This window comes from Carlito syrichta, unplaced genomic scaffold (genome assembly GCF_000164805.1).
Source record: "Carlito syrichta isolate Samal-C Ts95f unplaced genomic scaffold, Tarsius_syrichta-2.0.1 Scaffold115570, whole genome shotgun sequence".
Classification (NCBI taxonomy): Eukaryota; Metazoa; Chordata; class Mammalia; order Primates; family Tarsiidae; genus Carlito; species Carlito syrichta.
In genome coordinates, this window is record NW_007059666.1 from 12,785 (window position 1) to 23,252 (window position 10,468).

General features: G+C 55.2%; 1 protein-coding gene across 1 annotated transcript in view; it reads left to right on the forward strand.

The window, feature by feature from the left end:
- The window catches only part of CFAP74 (cilia and flagella associated protein 74), a gene marked incomplete at its 5' end in the record, with an annotated part of 47,264 nt that overhangs the window by 10,171 nt on the left and 26,625 nt on the right, over window positions 1–10,468 (forward strand). The window contains 6 exons of the mRNA XM_021719393.1: window positions 225–398; window positions 1,081–1,199; window positions 4,269–4,335; window positions 4,713–4,802; window positions 5,610–5,774; window positions 6,520–6,694. Of these exons, the coding sequence (XP_021575068.1) occupies window positions 225–398; window positions 1,081–1,199; window positions 4,269–4,335; window positions 4,713–4,802; window positions 5,610–5,774; window positions 6,520–6,694 (790 nt within the window). The remainder of the gene's footprint in view (window positions 1–224; window positions 399–1,080; window positions 1,200–4,268; window positions 4,336–4,712; window positions 4,803–5,609; window positions 5,775–6,519; window positions 6,695–10,468) is intronic.

Genomic DNA, 10,468 nt, shown 5'->3' on the forward strand with positions numbered 1-10,468 from the left:
TGCTGAAGCAAGGACTCCCGGCCTTCTTGGGGGACTGGAAGTCAAGCTGGGGCCCCTGAGGAACTCCCGGGCACAGAGCTCTTCCCCACGGTGGTTGGAGCTGACTTGGCACCCTCTGTGCTTTGTTACCTGTCATCACTTCTGAAGCCCTTAGCGCTCCCCTGGAGCAGGGGCCACTGCGGGGCTGCTTGTAACAGCCCAGGCCTGCGCCTCTGTGACCCAAGGTGCCCGAGGAGGATGTGGACCGCAAGCCCGTGGGTGGGACCAAGATGGACAAAGACATCCTGGCCCGCACCATGGAGCGGCTGCGTAGCCGGCAGGTCCAGAAGCAGGTGGTGTCAGGGCGTGAGTACCAGGGCCGCCCCTTCAACAGCAAGCCAGAGCGCGTCCACTTCAAGGTGAGCCCACTGCGGTGACCAGGAGGCAGCACAGGACATAAGGGAACCCTCACCCTGTCTACCCTCTGGCACCCTTGTTTCCCCGTGGAAAACCCAGAGGTCTCCTGAGCTAGGAGCAGATTGCTGTCCTTCCTCAGCAGGCCGGGGCCAGGCCTTCTCCAGTCTCCTCTTAGAGCAGTGGGGAGCTCTGGGTCTCCTGGGTCAGGGATTGGCAGGGCGGTTGCCAGCCAGGCCCTTCTGTTGGGCAGATCCCGACTCATGTGAGGTGACCTCTGTGGTCCAGTCCAGCAACCTGCTGACCGACCGCAGCTGGTGCAGGGCGGGACTGGTGAGGCTGAGTTTGGTGCTCTCTGGGGTTGTCAGCCAGGTTTCGTGGGAGGGAGTGGTCCTGGACACCTGAGAGTCCCCATCTCTGGTCCCTTGATGGTGTCAGGGCCTGCCTGGGGTCCTAAGTTTCCCAGTCACTCTGACCCCTGGACTCTAGCAGAGCCCAACTCCTGCCCCAGTGGAGAGGGCTGTCAGACAGTCTCCTCCTCACCCTGCTCTTCGAGTCCCCAGACCCTCCAAGGCTTGGGGGGAGCCCTGGGGATAGGGAGGCTCCTTGGGGATTCTCACTCACAGGGAGCATTCGCCAGCCGCCGCCCGAGGCCAGCCCTGATGCTGCTGCCTCTGACTCTACCAGGACTTTGATGTTGGCAAAGTGTACAAGAAGAAGATCACGTTGATCAACGCCACCTACACCATCAACTACTGCAGGCTGGTGGGCGTGGAAAGTCACCTCCAGGACTCCATCCACGTGGAGTAAGGACCAGGGAGGCCTGGAGAGTCGCCTCAGGGGCTTCATCCGCACAGAGTCAGGACACGGCGGGGGCGGGGGGCATGGAGGGTCACCTCCATCCACGTGGAGTCGGGAGGCTGAGCGTGGCAGTGGAGGCTCTGTGACCTCGCGTCCAGGCCCAGCTCCAGCGGTGTCTAGCACAGGCCCAGTTCCCGAGGAGCCTGTGATGGGAGCCCCTTTGTTTTGTGCTTGAGCCCGGCCGAGCCCAGTGGTGTCCCTTCGGGAACAGCAGGAATGTGCTGCTGCCTGAGGCTTCACATGTTTTGAGGTTGGCCACTCTGGGAGATTTTCCCTGCAATTAATACGCTTTTCAATATTCAGACGGAAGCACCTTCGTTGCAGGACTGTCTCCTTAGTCACTTGTGTACACCTTACGGCTCCCGGGGCCACGACTGTCTCCTTGGAGACCTGCCTGCATGTGGTCAGAGCCTCTTGAGAGTCCGCTCTGTCCGCGGTTTCTTCCTGGCCCCCTTCAGTGCTTCTTTTCTCGTTTATTTCCCTCATTTTCTCCCAGTGGCCTTTTTGTGTGTTCTGCCATGTATGTCTTTTCTTCTGTTTCTTTGTATCTTGCCTGTTTTTAAGAAAGTTTTGTTTTTCTCATCCACCTATTTCTTCAGGTTTCACGGACAGTTTTGTAGGTCCAGGATTGCTTTCAGATTCTTAGCTCAAGAATGCCCACTTCTGGCCAGACATGGTGGCTCACACACTTTGGGAGGCTGAAGTGAGAGAGTTGCTTGATACCAGGAGTTAGAGACCAGCATGGGCAACATAGCAAGACCCCATCTCTTAAATAAATAAATAATTGCCTGACCATGGTGATGTGCACCTGTAGTCCCAGCTACTTAGGAGGCTGAGGTGGGAGGATCTCTTGAGCCCAGGAGATCAATGTTGCAGTGAGCTATGATTACACCATCACACTCCAGCCTGGTTGGCAGGCGAGACCCCATCTCTCTTTTTTTTTTTTTTTGAGTTGAAGTCTCACTCTGTCACCCAGGCTGGAGGGCAGTGGCCACTCCCGCCTCAGCCTTCCAAGTAGCCAGAACTACAGACATGCGTTACCACGCCCGGCTAGTTTTTGATTTATTATAGAGACGAGGTCTCACCAAGTTGCCTGGGCGGGTCTCGAACCCGCGGGCTCAGGCAATCCTCTCGCCTCGGCCTCCCAAAGTGCTAGGATTACAGGCTGAGCCACCGAACCCGGCCCCCATCTCTTAAAAAAAAAAAAGTCTCCTTCTGTTACTGTTGTGCAATTTCTACAACAGAGGTTCAGCACGGGCAGGATCCTCAGTGCCGTCTTCACCCCTCAGGCTCCAGGGACCTCTCCCTGCTCCCCCACACGGCATCTTCTAGAAGCCACTCCCTTGGGTGCTGACACCGTGCCAGCCTCCCTGCCATTGGAGTGCCTGACAGGGTCTCTGTTCGGTACTTTCCCACTAAGGACGACTGCTCTCCTGTGGGCTGAGCTGAGGTCACATGGGGTCTTTACTCCCACTCCTGTCCTCCCCACGGTGTATTGAACCCTTAGCCCTGTGAGGGTGTGCACGGGGCAGTGCACTGGACCTTGAGTGAAAGTCTGAAGGGCTCTCTGTCTTCCAGCCCCACTGGAGGCTCAGGGTTTCTGTTGCTCACTGGGCTCTGCGTTGACCGGGGCGGTCCCTGGAGGGTCGCAGAGCCCAGATGGGTGGGACCCTGGACTTGGGTGGAACATCGCTGGAGACGTCCCCCTGCTCCCAGCACCTGCCATCTCTGTAGGCCAGCCAGCTTTCTATGCACTGCTGTCCTCAGCTGCAGGGCCCAGCCACCTGCCGGCTGCTCTGGGGTCCTCTGATCCATGCTGGCAGCTCCGCCAGGTGTCTAGTGTGGGGTAATTTTTCTTGGAATGCATTGTGCTTGTTGACTCTGAAGATTCAGAGCTTTGGGTCAACAGCTTTGGAGCCCTCCCAGCCCTGGCTTTCCTGAGGTCCTCTCCCGTGTCCCGTCTGAACCCTCCGTCCTGCCCACCACCCTCGACGCTTGCCACACTCTCCCACTTCTGTCTTGGTGAGCCTGTCCTGGGTGTCTCTGGGTCCCCTTGCCTCCTGGGCTGTCGAAATTGCTGACTGTGCTTCTTATTCAGCTGCCATAGTTCTCATGTCTAAAAATTCCCAGTTCTTTTTAAGACGAGCTGGCATTTGCTGGCAGAGTCTTGTTCTTTTCTTGTGCCTTAACTTCCTATTTATATCTCTAACCATTTTAACTACACATCCTCCAAAGTCCCTCTTGGTGCGGGTACCTCTGGAGTCCGTGGTGTCCAGTCACCTGTGCCTGCTGGCTGTGCCCACCAGGTGCTTCCGTGACCGCCATCTCTGACCCTCTCCCCAGCGGGCTCCCTCCTCTGCATCAAAACGGTTCCCTCCCCATCAGAGGTTTGGGTTTGCTTCTGCTGGTGCCGTGGAGACGCTGCCAGTCGGGGACGGTTGTTTTATATTGAATTTTCAGCTTGCGCACTTCTAAACCCAGCACACTGGGTAAAATCCAAGCTTGCAAAAATAGGCCTGGTGTCAGGAATCTTCGTAGAGACTTTCCCTCCCCGGAGCCAGGCCAGGACAGACCAACTGCCTTCTAGTCTCCTCTGCCACTGGGGCTGCTTGCTGGTTCTTTCCCTGGAATAGGGCTCAAAGGGCCCTGCTAGCCCAGGGAGCCCAGTCCAGCTCCCCCCATGTGAGCATCACAACCCTCGACCCTTAGCTCCAGGCCCAGCACATGTTCCCAGGGGAACTGTGGCCGTTGCTTACACGGTGGCTCTCCATTTCCCTTGGGGTTGGCCCCTGGGGACTGGCCCCATCCATTCGCTCACTCATTCATTCACTCCCTTCCACCCCTGCGCAAGCGTCTCTGCCTGCTGGGTCCTAGGGTCAGTGGGAGAGCAGCAGACCGGCACTCTCCTGGGTGCGGGTGGCAGGGCGGTGGGGACGGGAGGCCCAGCCCCCCCGTGCCCGTAGTGCTCGGCCAGCCCGCCCCTGGCAGCCCTCGCCAGCTGTGTGCTCTTGCAGCTACGACCTTCCTGGCCCCATGTCGGCAGGGATGTCCTGTGAAGTGCTTGTCACCTTCAAGCCCATGGTGAGTCGGGTTCTCACTCTGCGGAGAGATGGGGGTTCTGCAGACTGTGTGGAGGAAGGACTCTTGGCCTGCAGGCCAGTTCGTTTCCAAAAGACACTGGGAGGCATGGCGGAGTCACAGTGGGCTCAGGGACCCCCATCTGGCTGCACCACCAGGCTCCCTCTCCTCACAGTCGGTCTGAGTGGGGTGCACTGGAATGTGCTTAGCAGGCCTGCCAGTATGGGACCCTCCTGAGATACCATCTGTTGGCTCCTCTCTCTGGGGTCCCCCGAGCTGGCGGGCGGTCCTCTGATAGCCTGCGGTTGTGCAGTCATGACATGTGTAGCTTGCTAATGACGTAGACATTTTATGGTGGCTGGGGTGGTTTTATTTTTTAGGTAAACAAAGATCTTGAAGGAAACATCTCATTTTTGGCTCAGACGGGAGAATTTTCTATTCCACTGATATGTTCAACAAAGAAATGTTCTGTGAGTTCCAAGATGTCTGCCCGGCACCCTAGGGCATCCTGACTGGAGCCCAGGGAGGGACTGCGCCTCCAGGGGCCGCCGATGGGGTGGGTGTGGGGGGCTCAGACCTCTCCCACGGGCTTTAGGCTTGCAGCAGCTCAGGTGGGCCCTGGACCAGGCCGGGTGGGGACGTGTGTGGGGTTCTTTGCCCTGAAGATGAGTACTTGGACGAAGGCTTAAAAAGTCTTACAAAGCCTGCTGTGTGGAGCCCAGACAGCAGGGCTCATGGGTCAGAGGAGACTTAACCTCACCTGAAGACTCCAGCCCAGATCCACATTCTTAGCCAGCACCTGTGGTTCTGTGGCCCGTGGCCCATAGCGGGTGTGTGGCAGCATCCCCATGGGGATACGCTTCCGTGCTGGAAGGACATGCCATTGTCTCTGTGTCTGCAGCACACTGTCCCAGCCCGAGAGTGACATCCCCAACATGCCGACCCCATGGCCGCATGCGCCATCCCCCTTGACCCTGGTGACGCATGAAATGCACTACCTGCTTGATCGTCCTAAGCTGGGCACAGGCACCACGTGGTCGTGATGAACACACGAATCTTGGGTTTCTAGGATGGCGCGTGTGCCGAGGTGCACAGCACCCGAATGCCCCCAGCAGCCCTGCCTGTCCTGCTTGAGCCTCACCCTCAAGGGAGGAAGGGGCCAGGGCTCCCGTGTCACTTGGGGCTGCAGGGTGATAGGCGGAACCATGGCGTGCCCACCCTGGGCCCCTGCCAGTCTGGTGTTGGTGGCCCCAGCTCACACTGGCATCTCTGGGCAGCTGTCGCTGGACAAGGAGCTCATTGACTTCGGCAGCTACGTGGTGGGAGAGACGGCGTCCCGGACTATCTCGCTGACCAACACGGGGGGCCTGGGCACGAGCTTCAAGTTTCTTCCGGCCTCAGAGCTCTGCAACATGGATGACTCACAGTCCCTTCTGAAGTCGGTGCGTGTGAGCTTGGCCACAGCCCCAGTTCACTGGCCCCTTGGCGTGGTGCCTCCCACCCCTGGAGGGGTGATGGCACAAGAGTGGGGCGGCGGGACTGGGAGGAGGAGGGGCATGTGGGGCATCCTTAGCCTGTGCGAAAGGACGCCTACAGCCACCTGGCCCAGGTGCAGTGACAGCAGGACACTGTACCCCTCTCAGGTGTGTGGTGATAGGGCAGCGGCTGGGAGCTGCGGGGGCAGGTGGGGAGGGAGTGTCTGAGGGTCTGTCCGTCCCCGCCGTGGCCAGTGGGTACCTGGGGCTCTGTGGTGAGATCCAGGAGCCAGGACTGGGTGGCATGGCCTGGTAGACAGAGGAGAGAGGGCAGAGCTGGAGCCGGGTTGGCGAGCCCTGTTAGAAGGCCAGCACCCAGGAGGGACAGGCAGGGCAAGAGGGGGCTGGGCCTCGGTCACATGCCAGACCCACACAGGCAGCTCCCAGAGGGCCTCAGTGCCTGCTGGAGACCAAGAGGAGCTGCCAGCCTCGAGTGAGGTGGCAGAGGGTTGGCCCTGGGGCCTGGATGAGCCTGTGGTGGCCCCAAGACCAGGATGGGTGGATGGAGGAGGGGACAGTCGAGGGTCTTCACGGGAATACGAACACAACCAGTCGTCACAGGCCCCTCCTGGCTTCAGGGGCGCCTGGGTGGCTGAATGGGGCATGCACGTGGGAAAGTCACCACATCCAGACGCCACGTTCTCCTCTACAGAGCAGTCTCTTCACATCCGAGGATAAAAGTGTGTTTGACAAAGTCGTCACCAGCCTTTCCGAGCAACAGCTAGAAGGTAACGAGTCCTCCCCAGTGGACGCCCAGAGCCAGAAGGAGTCAGAGGAGATAGACGGCCAGGGCCAGGAGAACGGGCTGTCTGCAGGTGAGCCAGCAGGCCCTGATGCCCCTTCCTGGCTGGCCAATGCAGGAGGCGGGCACAGAGGGCAGTGTGGGCTGCAAGGCAGTGCTCCCAGAGCCTCCTGGGCAGCAGGGGACTTCGGGGCCCAGGGGAGGGCTCAGCAGTATGGAATTGTCGCAGGGCTCTGAACTTTTTTTTTTTTTTAGTCGGAATCTCACTCTGTCACTCAGGCTGGCGTGCTGTGGCATGATCAGAGCCACCCCAGCATCAACCTGCTAGGCTAAGGCGATTCTTCCACCTTAGCCTCCAAGTAGTTGGAACTACAGGCGCGTGCTACCACGTCCAGCTAATTTTTTATTTATTGTAGAGACGAGGTCTCGCCAAGTTGCCCAGGGTTGGTCTTGAACCAAGACCAATCCACTTGCCTTGGGCTCGGGCAATCCACTTGCCTTGGCCTCCCAAAATGCTGGGGTTACAGGCTCAGCCACCAAGCCTGCCATGGAGCTCTGATTTCAAGTGACAGTAAATAAGAAAACATTCGCAGGTTCAGATAAATCCTGGTTATGGTGGATTGAAATGCACACTCACATTAAGCGAACAGAAGACCGAAAGGGAGCCCGGCACTGGACTGCCAGTTGGGCCACACGGGTGGGAGACAGCACCCTACAGGGAAGGCTCCACCCATGCGCCCCCAGCTGGGTTGCCAGAGCCCTGGCCTGTGTGTGCTTGAGGTTGTGGTTGTGTGTCCAACCCTGGCTGGAAACCAGGCACTGAGCCAAGAGCAGCTCAGGGAAGGGATGGGCAGGAGCAGCCCAGTCCTGTCCACCGCTCTGCTCCTGTCACCTCCATGCTCTTGCGCGGTCTCCCGTGTTCTATAGATGCCCGGGAGCCGTGGGTTCCTCGGTGTCTGGCCTTCACGTGACCAGAGCGTGCTCTGTGCATGGCCCCTGCGGCTCTGCGGGCTGGGGGTCACCACGTGGCATGTGAGCCGCACCCCTCAGCCTTCGCCACGCCTGGTGTTTCCTTTCGCAAATGTGCCTCAAGTGACTCATCCATCCTCCCACCAGCACATCTCCGGGAGCTGCCATGGTGCGACGGTGAACAGTGTCCCTCTGCATCCTCTCCTGTGTGTCTGTGTTCCTGCCCGTCTCACCGGCACTATCGAACTTCGAGTGGTTGTGCAGATTTACACTTCTACCCAGTGTGAGAGACAGTGCTGTCCACGAGGGCTGGCCAACCACATCCTGCTACTTAAATTTAAATGAATCCAAGTTAAATAATAGTGAGAATCCAGTTCCTCCTCTGCACGTTCCAGAGCAACATGGGACCAGCCTGGACAAAACAGCAAGACCTTGTCTCTACAGAAAATCAAAAGATTAACCAGGCACAGTGATGCACACCTGTCATTACAGCTACTCGGGAGGCTGAGGCAGGAGGACTGCCAGAGCCCAGAAGGCTGAGGCTGCGGTGAGCCATGATCATGCCAATGCACTTCAACCTGGGCGGCAGAGGGAGACTCCAACTCAAAAGAAAAAAAAAAGCAAGTGGGGTTTCCTCAGAATTCAGACCGGCTCAGCGTTCAGAAGTCATTCTGCAGAATCCTCCACATCGAGAACCGAAGAAGGAAAAACACGATTTCCTCAAGAGAGACAGAAAAAGCCCTTGGTCACATTCAGTAGCCATCCACGATCTTTGAAAAATGCAACAATAGCCGGGCTCGGTGGCTCAGCCTGTAATCCCGCGCCTTTGGGAGGCTGAGGTGAGTGGATTGCCTGAGCCCGCGGGTTCGAGACCCGCCTGGGCAGCAAGACCTCACCTCTACAATAAATCAAAAAATCAGCCGGGCATGGTAGCGCATGCCTGTAATTCCGGCTACTTGGAAGGCTGAGGTGGAAGGATCGCTGGAACCCAGCAGGTCGAGGCTGCGGTGGCCGGGAGTGGCCACTGCACTCCAGTCTGAGCGACAGAGTGAGACTCCAACTCAAAAAATAAATAAATAAAATAAATAAAAATGTCAATTCTCCAACTATGGATCAACAAAATTCCATCAAAATTCCAGCAGGATTTTTATGGAAATTGACAAACTGATTCTAAAATGTATATGAGGCCAGGTGCAGTGGTTCACACCTATAATTCTAGTGCTTTGGGAGGCCAAGGTGGGAAGACTGCTTGACCCCAGGAGTCTGAGACCAGCCTGAGCAACATAGCCAGACCTCATCTCTACAAAAAAATCAAAAAATTAGCCAGACATGGTGATGTATGCCTGTAGTTCCAACCACGATTGTGCCACTGCTCTCCAGCCTGGGCAACAAAGTGAGACCCCAACCTAAAATAGCCAAAATAATTTTGAAAAACAAAGTTGAAGGACTTAGGCTACCTGATTTCAAAGATCATGAATGGCTCCTGAATGCACCAAAGTATGGTAACAAGACAGCATGGTGTTGGATAGATACAGGATTCAGAGGAACAGAGATTCCAAAGGTAGACACACACAATTGTGGTCACCTGATTTGGACAGAGGAGCAAAGGTAACTTCTTGGAGAAACAACAGTCTTTTCAACAAATAAGGCCTTAATGATTGGATTAACATAAGCCAGCATAACATAAATTTAACTTACCCATTCTTCATGCTATAGTTAAAAATTCCTCAAAATGGATCATGGGCCTGAATGTAAAATCCAGAACTATAAAGTTCCTAGAGAAAATGTGTGATTCTGGGTTAGGCAAAGAATTCTTATATATGACATTGACAACATGATCCTCTTTTAAAAATTATATACTGGACTTAATCAAAATTAATAATGTCTGCTCTGTGAAAGATACTATTAAGAGAGTAATAAGACAAGCCACAGGCTGGCAGAAACATTAGCAAACCATATATCTGATAAAGAACTTGAATCCAAAATATATAATTTTAAAACAAATAGCCCAGTCAAAAAAAAAAGGGTCAAGGACTTGAATAGACTCCTCACCCAAGAAGACATGTGGGTGGCAGATATGCTCATGTGAAGACGCTCGACTCTTGAAACACGTAGGAAACGCAAACTAAAACCATATGGGATTCCACCATGAGCCTGTTGGAGTGGCCAAATGGGAAACAAAAGCCTGACAGTGCTGAGCACTGGCGGGCAGCTTGGCTCTCGTGCTCCCTCCTGGGACGGCAAAATGGTGCAGACCCTGGGAAACAGCCGAGCAGTGAAGTTACACCACGTTGCGTGACCCAGCAATCCCACTCCATGGTATTTACCAAGAGAAATGGAAGCTTAAATTCACACAAAGCCCTGTAGTGAATATTTCTAGAGGTTTCTTTGTCATCGCAAAAAATGATGTCCGTGCCCTGATGACTGGACACACCATGGTAGATCCCTGCCACGGAAAGTCACAGCGTCACAGAAAGGAACACTCGCTTGGTGCCAGCAGCAGCTTGAGGAATCGCAAATCGCATCATGCTGAATGAAAGGACGGGCGTTTGTCAAAACTTGCAGAAGGTCACGCTGAAAAGGGCCAGTTGTATTATGTGTAACTTATTCCTTGATAAAAAGAAACAGAAAAAAAATCGCTCACCTCAGAAACTACAGGGAATATTGCCATATCTTGCATGGTTCCAATATTGGTGTTATCAGACATCAAAAATAAAAAGTATACTTAATACATTGAAAAATATGAGAATAAGATCAAGTAGGTTTGAAAACGAATCAAATAAAACTTCTAGAAGTAAGAATATGATCATTGAAAATAAAGTCTGGGCCGGGCTCGGTGGCTCAGCCTGTAATCCCAGCACTTTGGGAGACTGAGGTGAGTGGATGGCCT